Source organism: Dermacentor andersoni, chromosome 8 (genome assembly GCF_023375885.2).
Source record: "Dermacentor andersoni chromosome 8, qqDerAnde1_hic_scaffold, whole genome shotgun sequence".
Taxonomy (NCBI): Eukaryota; Metazoa; Arthropoda; class Arachnida; order Ixodida; family Ixodidae; genus Dermacentor; species Dermacentor andersoni.
In genome coordinates this window covers 76,632,024-76,644,499 of record NC_092821.1, presented here as the reverse complement: position 1 = coordinate 76,644,499, position 12,476 = coordinate 76,632,024, and the positions used below count along the sequence as shown (strand labels likewise).

Here is a 12,476-nt window from a genome sequence, read left to right as displayed (position 1 = left end):
CAGCCCCAGCCGGAAGGGATGACCTACGCCGCCGTCGCCCGCCGTGAAGGCCCCCCTCCACGACCACGCCAGGGCCCTATAACGCCACAATTCCGTCGTCCACCACAGCCACCGTCAGCCCGCCCGCCCGTCGCCCAGTGCCGCTACGCGAAGAAGACGGACATTTGGCGCGCTCCTGACCACCGCCCGCTCTGTTACCACTGCATAGAAGTGGGTCACGTCTACCGCCGATGCCCTTACCGGGAGATGGGACTGCGAGGGTTCGCCGTCAACGCGCCGTGACCACAGCTTCGTGAACGACCTCGCGATATCGCCGACTACCTCACCATCACTCTATGGAGCCCTCGACGACCAGGTCATCACCAGGCCGCTACCTGCCGCCGCAGCGCCGACCATACACTAGCCCTGCCCGGGGACGGTCTGCGAGCCCATATCAGGAAAACAAAAAGCAGCAACCGATGGAGGTGCGGATGCTGTTCATCGAACTGACGAAGATCCTGCGCCGCGGACGAAGACGCCGAAGAAAATGCCTCGACGACATAACGACACGCCGCCGTCGCGACGAAATCTGGAAGCAAAGAATACGCTGACGAAAGACGACCTGACGACACCACGTATCAGCCACAGGCCAACGCGGCGCAGCCGTGATCCGACGGCTAACTGTAAAGCAAGACAAAGAACCACCGGCCTCGACGTGCTTCTCGACGGCCACGCAGTCGCCGCCTTATTAGACACAGGAGCCGATTACTCCGTCATGAGCGGAGACATCGCCGCCCAGTTGAAGAAAGTTAAGACTCAACCTCGGGTTCTCCGTGAGCAAGTCTGCGCTGTAAACGGTATTTCGCCGCTGGAAAACAAAGTTCAGTCAGTTGTTGAGACACCGCAGCCAACTGACAAGAAGTTGCTGCATTCATTTCTTAGTGCCACGCGATACTACGCTAAACTGATCCCCCAGTACGCTGAATTGGTAGAGCCGCTTAGGAAACTGCTAAAGTAAGGACAACCCTTTGTCTGGGACCAGGATACCGAGTATAGCTTCCAGACTATTAAGGAGATGATTGCATGCGAATTCGGCTCTTACGCCAAAAGTGTTAAGACGTACGTGGACCGTCGTCGTGCATCAAAATGCCCTCAATTTCGTCCAGGAGATCTTGTCCGAGTGCGTAACTCGAGGAAGTCCGATCCTAAATACTCGGGACCATTTAAAATTTACTGTAGGGTAGGTCGCAATACTTTCACGCTTGAAAATGGCAAACGATGGAATGCATCCAAATTTGTTAAATGCCCTGCACTACAGGATTTTCTTGGAAAATTCACTGAAAAGAGTCACTCCAGTGACTACCCGTCCCTTGACGATTGTCTCCCACCTTTTCTACCAGTTACTACTGCTATAGGGGATACATTACGTTTCTTGTAGCGTAATCGTGCAGTACGCACATAATTACTACGGTGCCGACCGCCATACTAATTGGTCTTTCATGCCAAAAAGTTTTTAACGTTAAAAGTCGTTACCATTCTTACGGGGGGGGGACTATGGAGTGTAAAGTGCTTTTACGCACAATGCCAATCCACGACAGCCACAAAGACTGTCTCGAGTCAGGCTCAGGGCGAATGAGCCACCTATCTGTGCTGTCCCAGGGGGCACACAGATGTTTGTTACTGTATACTCCTGTACTTTGTGAATTTTGTATGTGTTATCTGTGTGTGCAAGGCTGCATCTCATCGTCCTCCCAAGACGGGTACTGGAACTGCAGAACTGGAGTGCAATAACTCATATTCAGTGTTCATGTGCGTTTTTTTTAATGGGGAAGCCAGAGATATCATTTTCTATTGTGTAAAGATGACATCACTATCATGTATGTTACAGTGCTAACATGTGTTCTTTGACTCGTGGCTTACTTTTGTTGCGAAGAGAGCCAGTAGAGCATTTTTCCTTTCAAGGGAGAGGTGATGTGGTATCCTGTGTTAACTTCTGGTTTCGGTTTTGAGTCTTTACATCAGGGCGCCACTCAGCGCCAAACGCTGTAAGTTGCCTTCCTGCTTTCCCTCGGAGATATAAAAGAGCATTCTTCGTCTGGTCCCCGACTGGAGCGGTCCGGCTCTTATCTTGCGGCGCTGCGCGCCCCGGCCGTTTAGGCCTCATGCCGTAACCCTTTCGTCCGGCCGCCCCGTCGAAGCCACAACACATGCTCCAACGTAAGCGAGATCGGCCGGAGGTTCTCAATGTTGGGTGGCTTGCCCGGCTTGGGAATCAAGATGGTCTTGGCTGCTTTCCACTGCCGGGGTAATGATCCGGCTCGCCAGCAAGTGTTGAAGTATGCCGTGAGGTTCTCGATGGCCGCTTCGTTAAGATTTTTTAGCACTCTGTTCGTAACGCGGTCGGGACCAGCGGCGGAGTTGCTGTTGAGATCGTGCAGGGCAACCCTTACTTTCCATACTTCAATGTCTCGATCTAGCCACTCGTTTGCTTCGCCTAGGTAGTCGGGTGCGTCTCTGTGGGAGTGACCGGGAGGTACTTGTCGTCGAGGCGTTTCTTCACTTCGTCTTCCCCGTGCTCGGTCAGCGCCCTGTGGATGATCTTGGCCAAGTTGTGGGGCTGGTGAGACTTGGTCGTGGTCGCATCCAAAAGATGCCTTAGCATACTCCACGTCTTGCCGCAGTGCATCTGACCGTCCGCTGCGTTACAAATCTCATTCCATTGCTGTGTGCATAGCACTCGGCTGTGGGACGGTTGAGTTCGGCGACCTTCTTGCGTAGCTTTCTGTTGGTCCTCTGCGTCTTCCACCTTGACAGGATGGACTGCTTGGCTGCGATGAGGTGGGCGAGGCGGCTATCGACCCTGTGGACACGCTCGTCCGTCTCGACTTCCTTGGTGGCCTTTTCTACCTTGTTTACAATCTCGGTGGACCACTCCTCAATGTCCGTAATTTCGGTTTGCTCCGCGGGTAACAATCCTCGAAACGCGTCCCAGTCAGTAAATCTATGTTTCCGAAGGCTTCTGCCAACTTCGTCGTTACCACCGAGCGGGACAGCGACCTCCACAATGTAATGGTCACTTCCCAATTCGTGGCCAGTGTAGCGCCATTCGAAGTCCGCCATACCACCGCCATTACTCCTGACGAAAGTGAGATCGGGCGTTGTGTCTCGGGTGATCGAGTTGCCGATTCTTGTAGGGTATGCTGGGTCGGTGATTAGATTTAGTCCCAAGTCGGTAGCATCTTGCATTAGGACCCTACCCTGAGCCAATGTTGTGGGGATAACCCCAGGCTTGATTCGGCACGTTGAAGTCCCCGCAGATTACCAGCCTGTTGTCGGGCCCCGCGACGTTGCACGCTTTGTGTAACAGTGTTTTGAATTTCTGCTTTCCATGTGACGGGCTACTGTACACGTTTACCAGAAAAGTGCTTTCCTTCTGCTTTTTCCCGGTAACCACCTCTACCATGGTGTGCTCGATTGGGCTTTTGCTCAATAACTCGTGCTCGACGTACGTGATGCCTTTTCTCACCAAGGTGCAAACTCCCCTGCCGTTACTGCCGGCCGCGGTCCGGAAGCTTGGTGGGCTGGCGTGGGACCGGTAACCTGAGGGCTTTACTTCCTCAATGAGGGTCTCTTGCAACATGATAATATCTGGCTTTCTTGATACTTGTTCTAAGTGTTGCTGAAGTACAGCCTTTTTCCCAGCAAAACCGTTACAATTCCAATGCCAGACCAGGAGGCCTTTCACTGCTGTTGTGGTTGCGGTGGTTGATGTCCTATCCATGTTTGCTGAAAGTTAGCCATTTGCGTTGCGAAATTCTGTACTGTCGTAGTTAATTGCTGGCACGTCTGTTCAATTGCTATGAAACGGTCGGTGATTGTCTCGGTGAATGTCGTGCGAATATACTCTTCAAAGTGGGTGAGCCTGCCTTCAAGGTTGTCTACCCTATCGCTGAGTCTCCGTTCTTTAAGATTTTCAATTGCTCTTCTCTTGGGTGCCGGACCCGCCGAGGCCGCGTTCTCTGTCCTCGGTTTCACCGCTACTTCTGGTTCATCTTCGGTCATTGCCATCTGCTGTGGTTGTGGTGATAAAGGCTGTGCCTGCTGCTGCTGTAGCTGGACCATCATCATTCTCTTGATCTCTGCCATTTCCTTGCTGAGCTTATTGACTGTCGCCTCTAGTTCAGTGTTCTTCTTCCGCAACGCCTCGTTAGCTTCTCTTAGCGCCTTCATTGCCTCACTTTCGTCTTTAAATTTCCCTCCACCACCTCGACATGGCGGTGACTGCTGCTGCTGTCGCTGCTGCTGCTGCTGTTGCTGCTGCTCTTTCTTGGCTACCCCCGACTTTACTACGTCTGCCCAGGCTACTCTGTCTTTGGATTGGGATCGGCGGTGGCGGCTCATGCTTCTGTTTCGACTTTCGCTGTTGTTCCCGCTCGAGCGTGACTCATGGCGACCAGCTGTGCCGCTCGCTCCTGCTGACGTCATCAACGGTGGAAACTCTCCGGATGCTAGTTGTTGCTGTACGTGCTGTTCCGCCATCTTGCGCTCCCACTGCCTTTTCGTTACTACGTAGGGAGTTTTGTATTTGTTCTTGCATTCTCTATCGGCCGTTGGGTGTTGTCCCCCACATAGTTTGCATTTAGGCTTACACTCGTGGCCATCGACAGCGTTATTGGCCCCACAATCGAAGCACACTTTCATATTGGGGTTAGGACAAACGTCTCTTCTGTGGCCTATTTTGCCGCACTGTTTGCAGACATCGAAATGCTTGCGGTACAGACTGCACCTCGTTAACACAGCGCCATAACATACATAATTTGGAACCTTTTGGCCTTCAGAAACTACAATTACGGTAGTCGTATTGCCAATTCTTTGCGCCCCTCTTGCTAATGGATTTCTTGAGTTAACAACGTTCCGGTCAATCTCTGCCGGAGTATCTTCAATGGGAATGCTTCGAAAGATCCCCTTGACCGTGCCATATGGTGTGGTTTGGTACGCGCCTACCTCGTGTGATACACAGTGAAAATATTATGTACCTCGTGTGATACACAGTGAAAATATTATGTACCAGTCATCCGCATGAAACTTTGACAGACAATGGTTTATCAACTCGTATAATCTTGGCACCAGCAGAACTGAGGTAGCAGCATAGAGTTCTTTGTTTATGAGGAAAAGGCATGAAAAGGTGAACATTTTATTTCTCTCAGCACGATATAATTATGATTTCAATTGTTTGATGCGAGTTCAACCACCCTATTCCTTGCCCATACCCTATTGCGGGTACGTGCCAGGTTTTGAAGGCGTATCATATTCATACACCACGTGCTCGCGCCGTGGAAGAAGACAAAGACGCCAGCGCCAGCTGACCGACGTTCCAAAGGTGCAGGTAAGGATATTTTTTCTCTGCATCTCCATATCTTCAGCCACTTCTGCAGAATGTCAGTGATTTATAATTATTTCACAGTCTTCCGTTTCTATGAAACTCGATCGCCCACGCTAGATATATTTGCGGAATGCCAGCGACGCCAATTTTTAAGACTTAGGAGTGGAAAAGATCATAAGTCTAACTTTCCTGCGCCTAACTGCTATCTGTAAAAATGAGATGCTACCCTAGTGCAGGCAAATCCTGCGGACAGCATATTGACGCGTGTACTTGTTTATCTTTTTTGGGCGACCGCTTTTCACCGGCTAACAAATGTTATCGCTGAGCGCGGCACATGCACACATTTATCGGAAGTTTCTGGAATGTTTACGATGAAGATGTGACGTAGTTGTGACAGTGAATATTGCAGCTGTAAAACTATGAATGATGAAACTGACTTTTTATTGGGCGAACTTGTGCCCAAAAAAGCAAGATTCACTCAAAGCACAGCAATAGCGGCGAACATGCTCGGCGATCGCCGAAATCATATATGCCGGTCAAGCCTGTCGGCTTTTATACATCAGTCATCGAAGGTTCCAGAGTAATTGCTGGAGCCCGTGTATCCCGCAGAAAGTTCTGTACAATAGGCGTCGTACATGCAATCACATTACACAAGCTTCCGTGACAACACACAGCAGAAAGAACCATCGCTAACGTTCGAGAAACTTCCGATACACGCGGGCGCGTCCCGTACTGAGCGATAACAATTGTTAGACGGTGAAACGTGGTCACCCGAAAAAGATATAAGGGTGCACGTGCCAATATGAATAATCAGCGCCAATCTGGGATATTATGTAATGAACTTTAGGGGGATCCCGTAGACTGCTCCATCCGCAATCGTGTAGGTCAAGTTGTTCATGTCATGGAGGTCTCTGGGTCTTCCGGTGCAAGGACGTATTAGCTATGTTGGAACATACTGTGCAGAACAGGAACGTTGGCCTTCATGTGAGCCGAAATAAGGCAAAGGTTCTGCTAAGGGTCTAGAACACGAACAGTTATTTGCCTGCAATTCCAGGTAAAAGAAATGGCAGTCTTGCACAAACCAGAAACATTTGACGCGATGGGGTGATATACCCCGCATCCCACCACATTCTTCCACTAAGCCTTCCACCTAGACTCGAGTAAGCCGGTGGCTGCGTCGCCACTCGAAAGAAGTTATCACTCTTCATTGAAGATCCAGGACAATCCTTGAGGAGCGTAGGTGCTTTTCCAGTCGAGAGGCAGCGAGGTCTCAACTCGGTTGAGCGCAGGACGAGCGTTAAGTGAAGGAAGGTTAAGTGAAGGGAAGGTTGAAGGTGTTCTAATACCTGGATGCAAGGCACCGTTCCTCCTCTGAAGCAAGAACAGTGTCCTGCAAGTTGCCAGGTTTTTCGTAATGCTGTCATGATGAGCTTCGGTAGCCTTGCGAAAACCGATTGAAAATACTCAGATGCAGCAGAGAATTGCAACTGGACCTTAAGAAGTGTTTTCAAAGTCTTCGATATAGCGAACCTTTTGCAGCGTATGACGTAGTAATTCCACAAAACACGAGAATTTGGTTATACGGCTTCGCTGCATCTCATACTAGAGTTGCTCATATCTTATTCTGCAAAGTTTCGTTGTTTCGTATAATATGAACTTTATCGCTTTGCTGCGCAAAGCGAGGTACCGCGAAGTGAAGTCGAACACCGTGATGGCGTGTCCACTTAGCTTTGTCGCTTTTTCGTTCAAGCGCACTCCACGTCACTCGCGCCTCTGGAAACCTCATGACGGTCAGCGCGCAAGCCGCGCATGCGCAGCCGATGTACTACGGCCGTATAGTTGCGGTGCGGTGACTAAGTCTCGAGGCGCTGTCGCGCCTCGAGAATTAGTCAATTCTCTATAGAAAATAAAATAGCACGGATTAGTTGTTTCTCTGCGTAGGAATTAATTTACCTAGTTGAAGAAAAGCTTCGTTTAACTACGATTCCAAAAAGTGTGTTGATCCACCATGAGCTTTTAGAAATATTTTTTTTCTTTGCGACTGAGTGCAAAGGGAGAACCTCTCCAGCACAGAACTTATGCGTTCTTAAAAAGCCATCAGTTTCCACCAAAGGTGGGGGCATTGAAAGCGATGCATATCTTTGCGCTCGAGCTCCCAGCACTAAGTTTTATCAAATTACGTGGTGGTCACATAGCGGTTCCAGACCTGTACTGCTGGGCAGCAACCAGAAACTGCGCGAAGGGCAAATAAAAGGCGTAACATAGCGCTAGCTCGAGGAGAGGCGCCGACAGCGGCGTTACTCGCCTCGTACCAAAACAGACCGCTAGATGAGACCGACGGGAAACCTCGGATTTTGTGGTCACCGAATTGAAAGATTAGACGTATTCATCTTCGCATTTATTATCAGTTCCATTAAGACAACTGAATGGACAACCTCAGTGTGGCATACGCACACATGATAAGCAGCAGCGCTACACCCGAGGAAAAACTTTCTGGTCCAGGGCAGCCAATGCTGCGTGCACGTGCTCGCACGTGCGCAGATTCTGCTATTTTGTTTCTATATGCACCCAGTAATGTCGGCATATTTTTTTTTGCGCTTTGGGTTTCAGCGCAGTTACATCAAAGAGGGCAACCGACCCAATGATTCATGCACTCGTCCAGTTTTCCCTCTGCAGTCTTATCAGCTGAACAAATAATGAGATGAAGCTGTTGAGTTGGAGCCTGCTAGCTGCTGAATTGGCATCTGCTTGCTATGGACGCTGGCCATAGCCCGCAAAATTTCATCTCGCCATACAAATCGCTCCTTCGCATTTGCTTTGACAGCTGGAGTCACAGGAGAGCTGACCCAGCCATTTTACCGGCAGTCGACAGTAATCGAGAGAGTAATTTTTTGACAGTGTCGGCGACAGAGATCTATGCCAATTCGTTGAATGCTTCGCATCCGACAGAGCTTTGGAAGCTCCAGGCCAGCGGCGAGGAACCGTAGCAAGTAATTGCATTTTCTCCGTGGAATTGTCACTAACACGCTTGCACCATTGTGTCCTCTAGTTCGTAGCGTAGCCAGCAAAAGGTCCACTTAGAAAGCTGACAGTGACCCTGCAAAAAATTTTCCGTCATCTCTTTGTGGGTGTGTCAGACGCCCAACCGTCGCCGAAACAGAGAGCAACATCAAGCAGACGACAAGGGCAAGTCATAGCCTCTGAAGCAGCCATCGCACACGTGGGCGATGGCGGTGGGTCTCTGGGGCAGCGTAGCAAGTACGCGCGGCCAGCGTAGCAAGTAAAAAGCCAAGCCATAGCAACCGAACCCAAAGCGCTGGTTACGCTTTTAGCCAACGACAGGTTCGCTTCGAAAATGTTTGACGGATGCATGAAGTGTTCATATTTCGAGGTGCCGCCCTGCGGTTTTCGGCAGCAGGCGACGCAAGAACAATAGTGACCTATCGCATGAGGCTAAATGAACCTTCCTAATCTTTATGAGACTCGGTCCCGGTTCCAAGCAGTGGGCTTCATGACGCAACTATAGCGATGGCGATATCTTGCCTTCATTTTTTTTTTGAATACAGGAATATAAATAAATGAAATAAAAGCCAATGGCTACGTGTAGTGTCGCGCTAAATGTTAACCAAGAAACGTTTCGTACAGCCGGGTGAAATTATGCTAGTGCTTCGTAATGTAGCATCTCCCGTTAAAATGAAATATTCTTGTGTCCTGAAAATACTCGGCCCATATATGTTTGCATAAAAAAAAGAAACTTAACGACGGCAGCGCAAACCTCATAAGGACAATATAATTCAACGTGGCTAAGATTATGAAAAATAGTCCAGGCAAAAATTGTTATGCAAAAGAGGATATAAAAAGCAGACGCGCACAGGCCTCGCCAAATAAACAAATAAAACGATGTTAACTTCGCATATGCAAGGCAAAGTGAGCAACTCTATTATCAAAGACAGCGAAGCAGTGTAACGAAACTCTCACACACTTAGGAATTTGTAGAGTAATTGTTCGTCACTGCCCGAAACCTACTGAGGACTTGAAAGGCTTCACTATGGCGAATTCTTTTCGAACGCTTCTTTGTATCCAGCGCCAATCCTATGCGTTATCTGAACCTTCTCATTTGCTTCGCTACAAGCTGTTCAATTAATTTCCGATAGCCTAGCCTTTAAACTCCTCAAAGAATACAAGCTCGGTATTTATATACTCTTCGATATGACCAGCTCATGTTGCTACATTGCACGCCGGCTTTAGCGACGCCGGTGTGCGGGTTTGGGTTGGGACAGCTTGTTAGTATGTTCATCACACTGTTGCTATGCAGGACGCTTCGATGGGGAGCTTCAGTTCATTGGGGGCGCTTTCATCCGTCCCGCCGCGTGTTTTCACTGGCTCTTTTTTGGCTGGCATTTCTTGTCGGCCACACTGTCACATGTGGGCTTTGCCGCCACAGCTTCCGGAGAACTGCTGTGGAACTCGGCGAATCTGATTCGCGTTAAAAGGAATTCGTGATCATCAGCTTATACATTGAAATCCCCTCCCCCTTTTATGTAAAGCAAAAGGCTCATCCTAATATGAAGCTTTCTTTGCGTCAACACTTTCAGCATTACTACAAACGCCCGCATCAAGCGAGTTTCACGTCTAGCGAAGTATATAATATTTGAAATTTATGTGCCACTTGGGGGATTTACGTTGTTGTACCCATATTTTTGCTTCATATCAAATAAGAATCGAACACCAAAGAAAAAAAAATGCGCACACACAACCGAGCGCGTTGTAGTTTCTACGAAACAATAGCCACACGCTTACGTCAGGAATTCATATTACGTTTTCATGCAAGCAATTCACATTGTCGCGCTCATAACCACGGAGATGGAACATCGGACACCATTCTTGTTGTACAAAAGTTTGCGCAAGAAACTTATATGAAAATCTTAGGGTGTTATTCTCGGTATCGGCGTAAAACGAAAAGCGAAGCCGACCTTTCTCAACGCAGTGAGGCATAATTGAGTACTAATATTCTCTAAGTACATTTCGTGCTTTTGTCGTTGATCGTATTCGCAGCCTACGTCGAATTCTGCGACAAGTTGGACGCTGTGAACTATGGTGGCCATCCCAAAACCGAGAGCAGCACCGCAAGATACCGAGCCAACCTCAATGCCGGGACCAGCAGCAACGCCCCCTGTTGCGCGATCCCGGAAGCCGGAAGTAGTGCCGCAGAGAACAGAAGCACCGTCTGCACCAGCTATGCCCCGAAAACCGATGCCGTCGAAATCACCGCGCGATTCACCAGCACCGGAGTCTGCCGTTGAAGTGTCGATGCCTACCTCAACGCATGCCACGTCCACAAAGTCAAAGTCAGGAACATCATTTCAAGCTGCTCAGAAATCCCACGATGTGGTGCGCACTTTGGGGAAAAGCCCATCGTTCGGACTGTCGGCTACACCACTAACGCGAAATCGAGGTAAGCTTCTCTATAGAGACGTGCCAGTATTTGGCTACAAACAGCGGAGAACAGTCACCTGAAATTCACAAGTTGCCGCATATATATTTAATCGAAAGACAGGTGGATAAAAACAGTTGCGCAGTCTCCGCAAAAGAGAGCTCTCATATTGGCACGTTATCTTCCTCCACAAAATTATTTCCTAGGCATTCCACGGGTACTTTTGCTTGTGTAACATGTCACTGGCAATGCTGTCTTATCAAAATGTCATTTAAGTCTTATCAAATGACTGCGCTGGCATCTGGCCACGTGCGCGCGCAGAACCTCAAATAAACAACTTGTATATAAGATTGCGAAAGAACATCGCTGTAGAAAACATGCAAACACGATACACTGTAAAGAAGTAAATTTTTGGCGGGGATGCACCTTAAGAATAGCTTACCCTAACTACTGCGAAAATTCTGCGCAGAAGCTAAAGTATAGAAGCCCAAGTTGCGGGACTATGAAAGGAGAGCGTATGAAAAAAATAACTGCGGCCCTAGTGGAAGGACACTGCAAAATACTAAAAGAAAAATGAGGGCTAATATTGGCTTAAAGTAATAATGTATCTCATGAATTGTGCATTATCACAGGAACATTTTCTAAATCCACGAAATCTTAGGTTCGTCGTCGTGAAAGTACTGTAGCACACCCGGCGACGTAACGCATGTCTTATACAATTGGGAATATGTAGTTTGGCACTTGTTACAAATAAAGCAGGAAAAGATAGCGTTCCCCCTTGATGAACATTCGGATTGGTATATTTTACTCGATTTTGCTGCAGCAGGAACCAGTCCTCTATGCTTCAAAACACTCCGTTGGCGCATCCTTAAATGATAGGTGCCCTCTCTATACAGGAGTGTGAACTAAAAGAAACAGTAGCGATTACTATAGCCCGACCTCCAAGATCTCCGACGCACCCTCGTAACATGAAATTTGTTTGTTGACCTGGTAATGCTAAAATGTATTGCTCAGTGATTCGCTTTGTCAGATACAGGCCTGCTGTTTTTAGTGGATAAGTTGGCTTAGCTAGCCAAATATTGTATTCTTATATACTGTGGGCCATGCAGAAATCTAACAGCACCACCTTGTTTTTCGGTTCAACACATGCAACGCATAGATAACTCGCTGGAAATCAGCCTTGTATTCCCCTACCTTTAAAGAAACAGCGCAAAATACAGGCGATTGGCAAGCATACACAGATCTGGGCATGATTGTCCTCACTTTGATTGTATTTTATCGCGCTTTTTCTTTTAATGCGCCCACGCCAACTATTACTCGAATTCAGACTTCACTCTGCACGTGAGTGTCATGAACTTATATACCTTAGCCTACAGAGGGTATCAACAACATCAACAAATTATACTGCAGATTTTGCAACTGTGAAACACATTCTGACATCTTTGTGCTTTTTTGCGGCGAACACCTAAAACCCTAAAACCCACATGTCCTGCAAGCTTGCTACGGTTCCTGTGCCAAGAAGGAACAGAATAGCTTTAGGCATTTTGGAGGCTGGGGCGGGCTTGAGGTGGCAGCTACCTAAAGCTTATCCAAGTGTTTGCCAGTGTAGTACTCCTTGACTATCTTTGTATAAGGCGTGGCTCTTTTTTGTCCGTCAGAGTAATTCAGCACTTAGTGGAC

At 48.3% G+C, this 12,476-nt stretch overlaps 1 protein-coding gene across 1 annotated transcript in view; it reads left to right on the top strand.

The window, feature by feature from the left end:
- Positions 1–10,456: 10,456 nt before the first annotated feature.
- Positions 10,457–12,476, top strand: part of LOC129386777 (uncharacterized) — a 47,398-nt gene continuing 45,378 nt past the window's right edge. The window contains exon 1 of the mRNA XM_072284090.1: positions 10,457–10,817. Coding sequence (XP_072140191.1) covers positions 10,457–10,817 — 361 coding nt within the window. The remainder of the gene's footprint in view (positions 10,818–12,476) is intronic.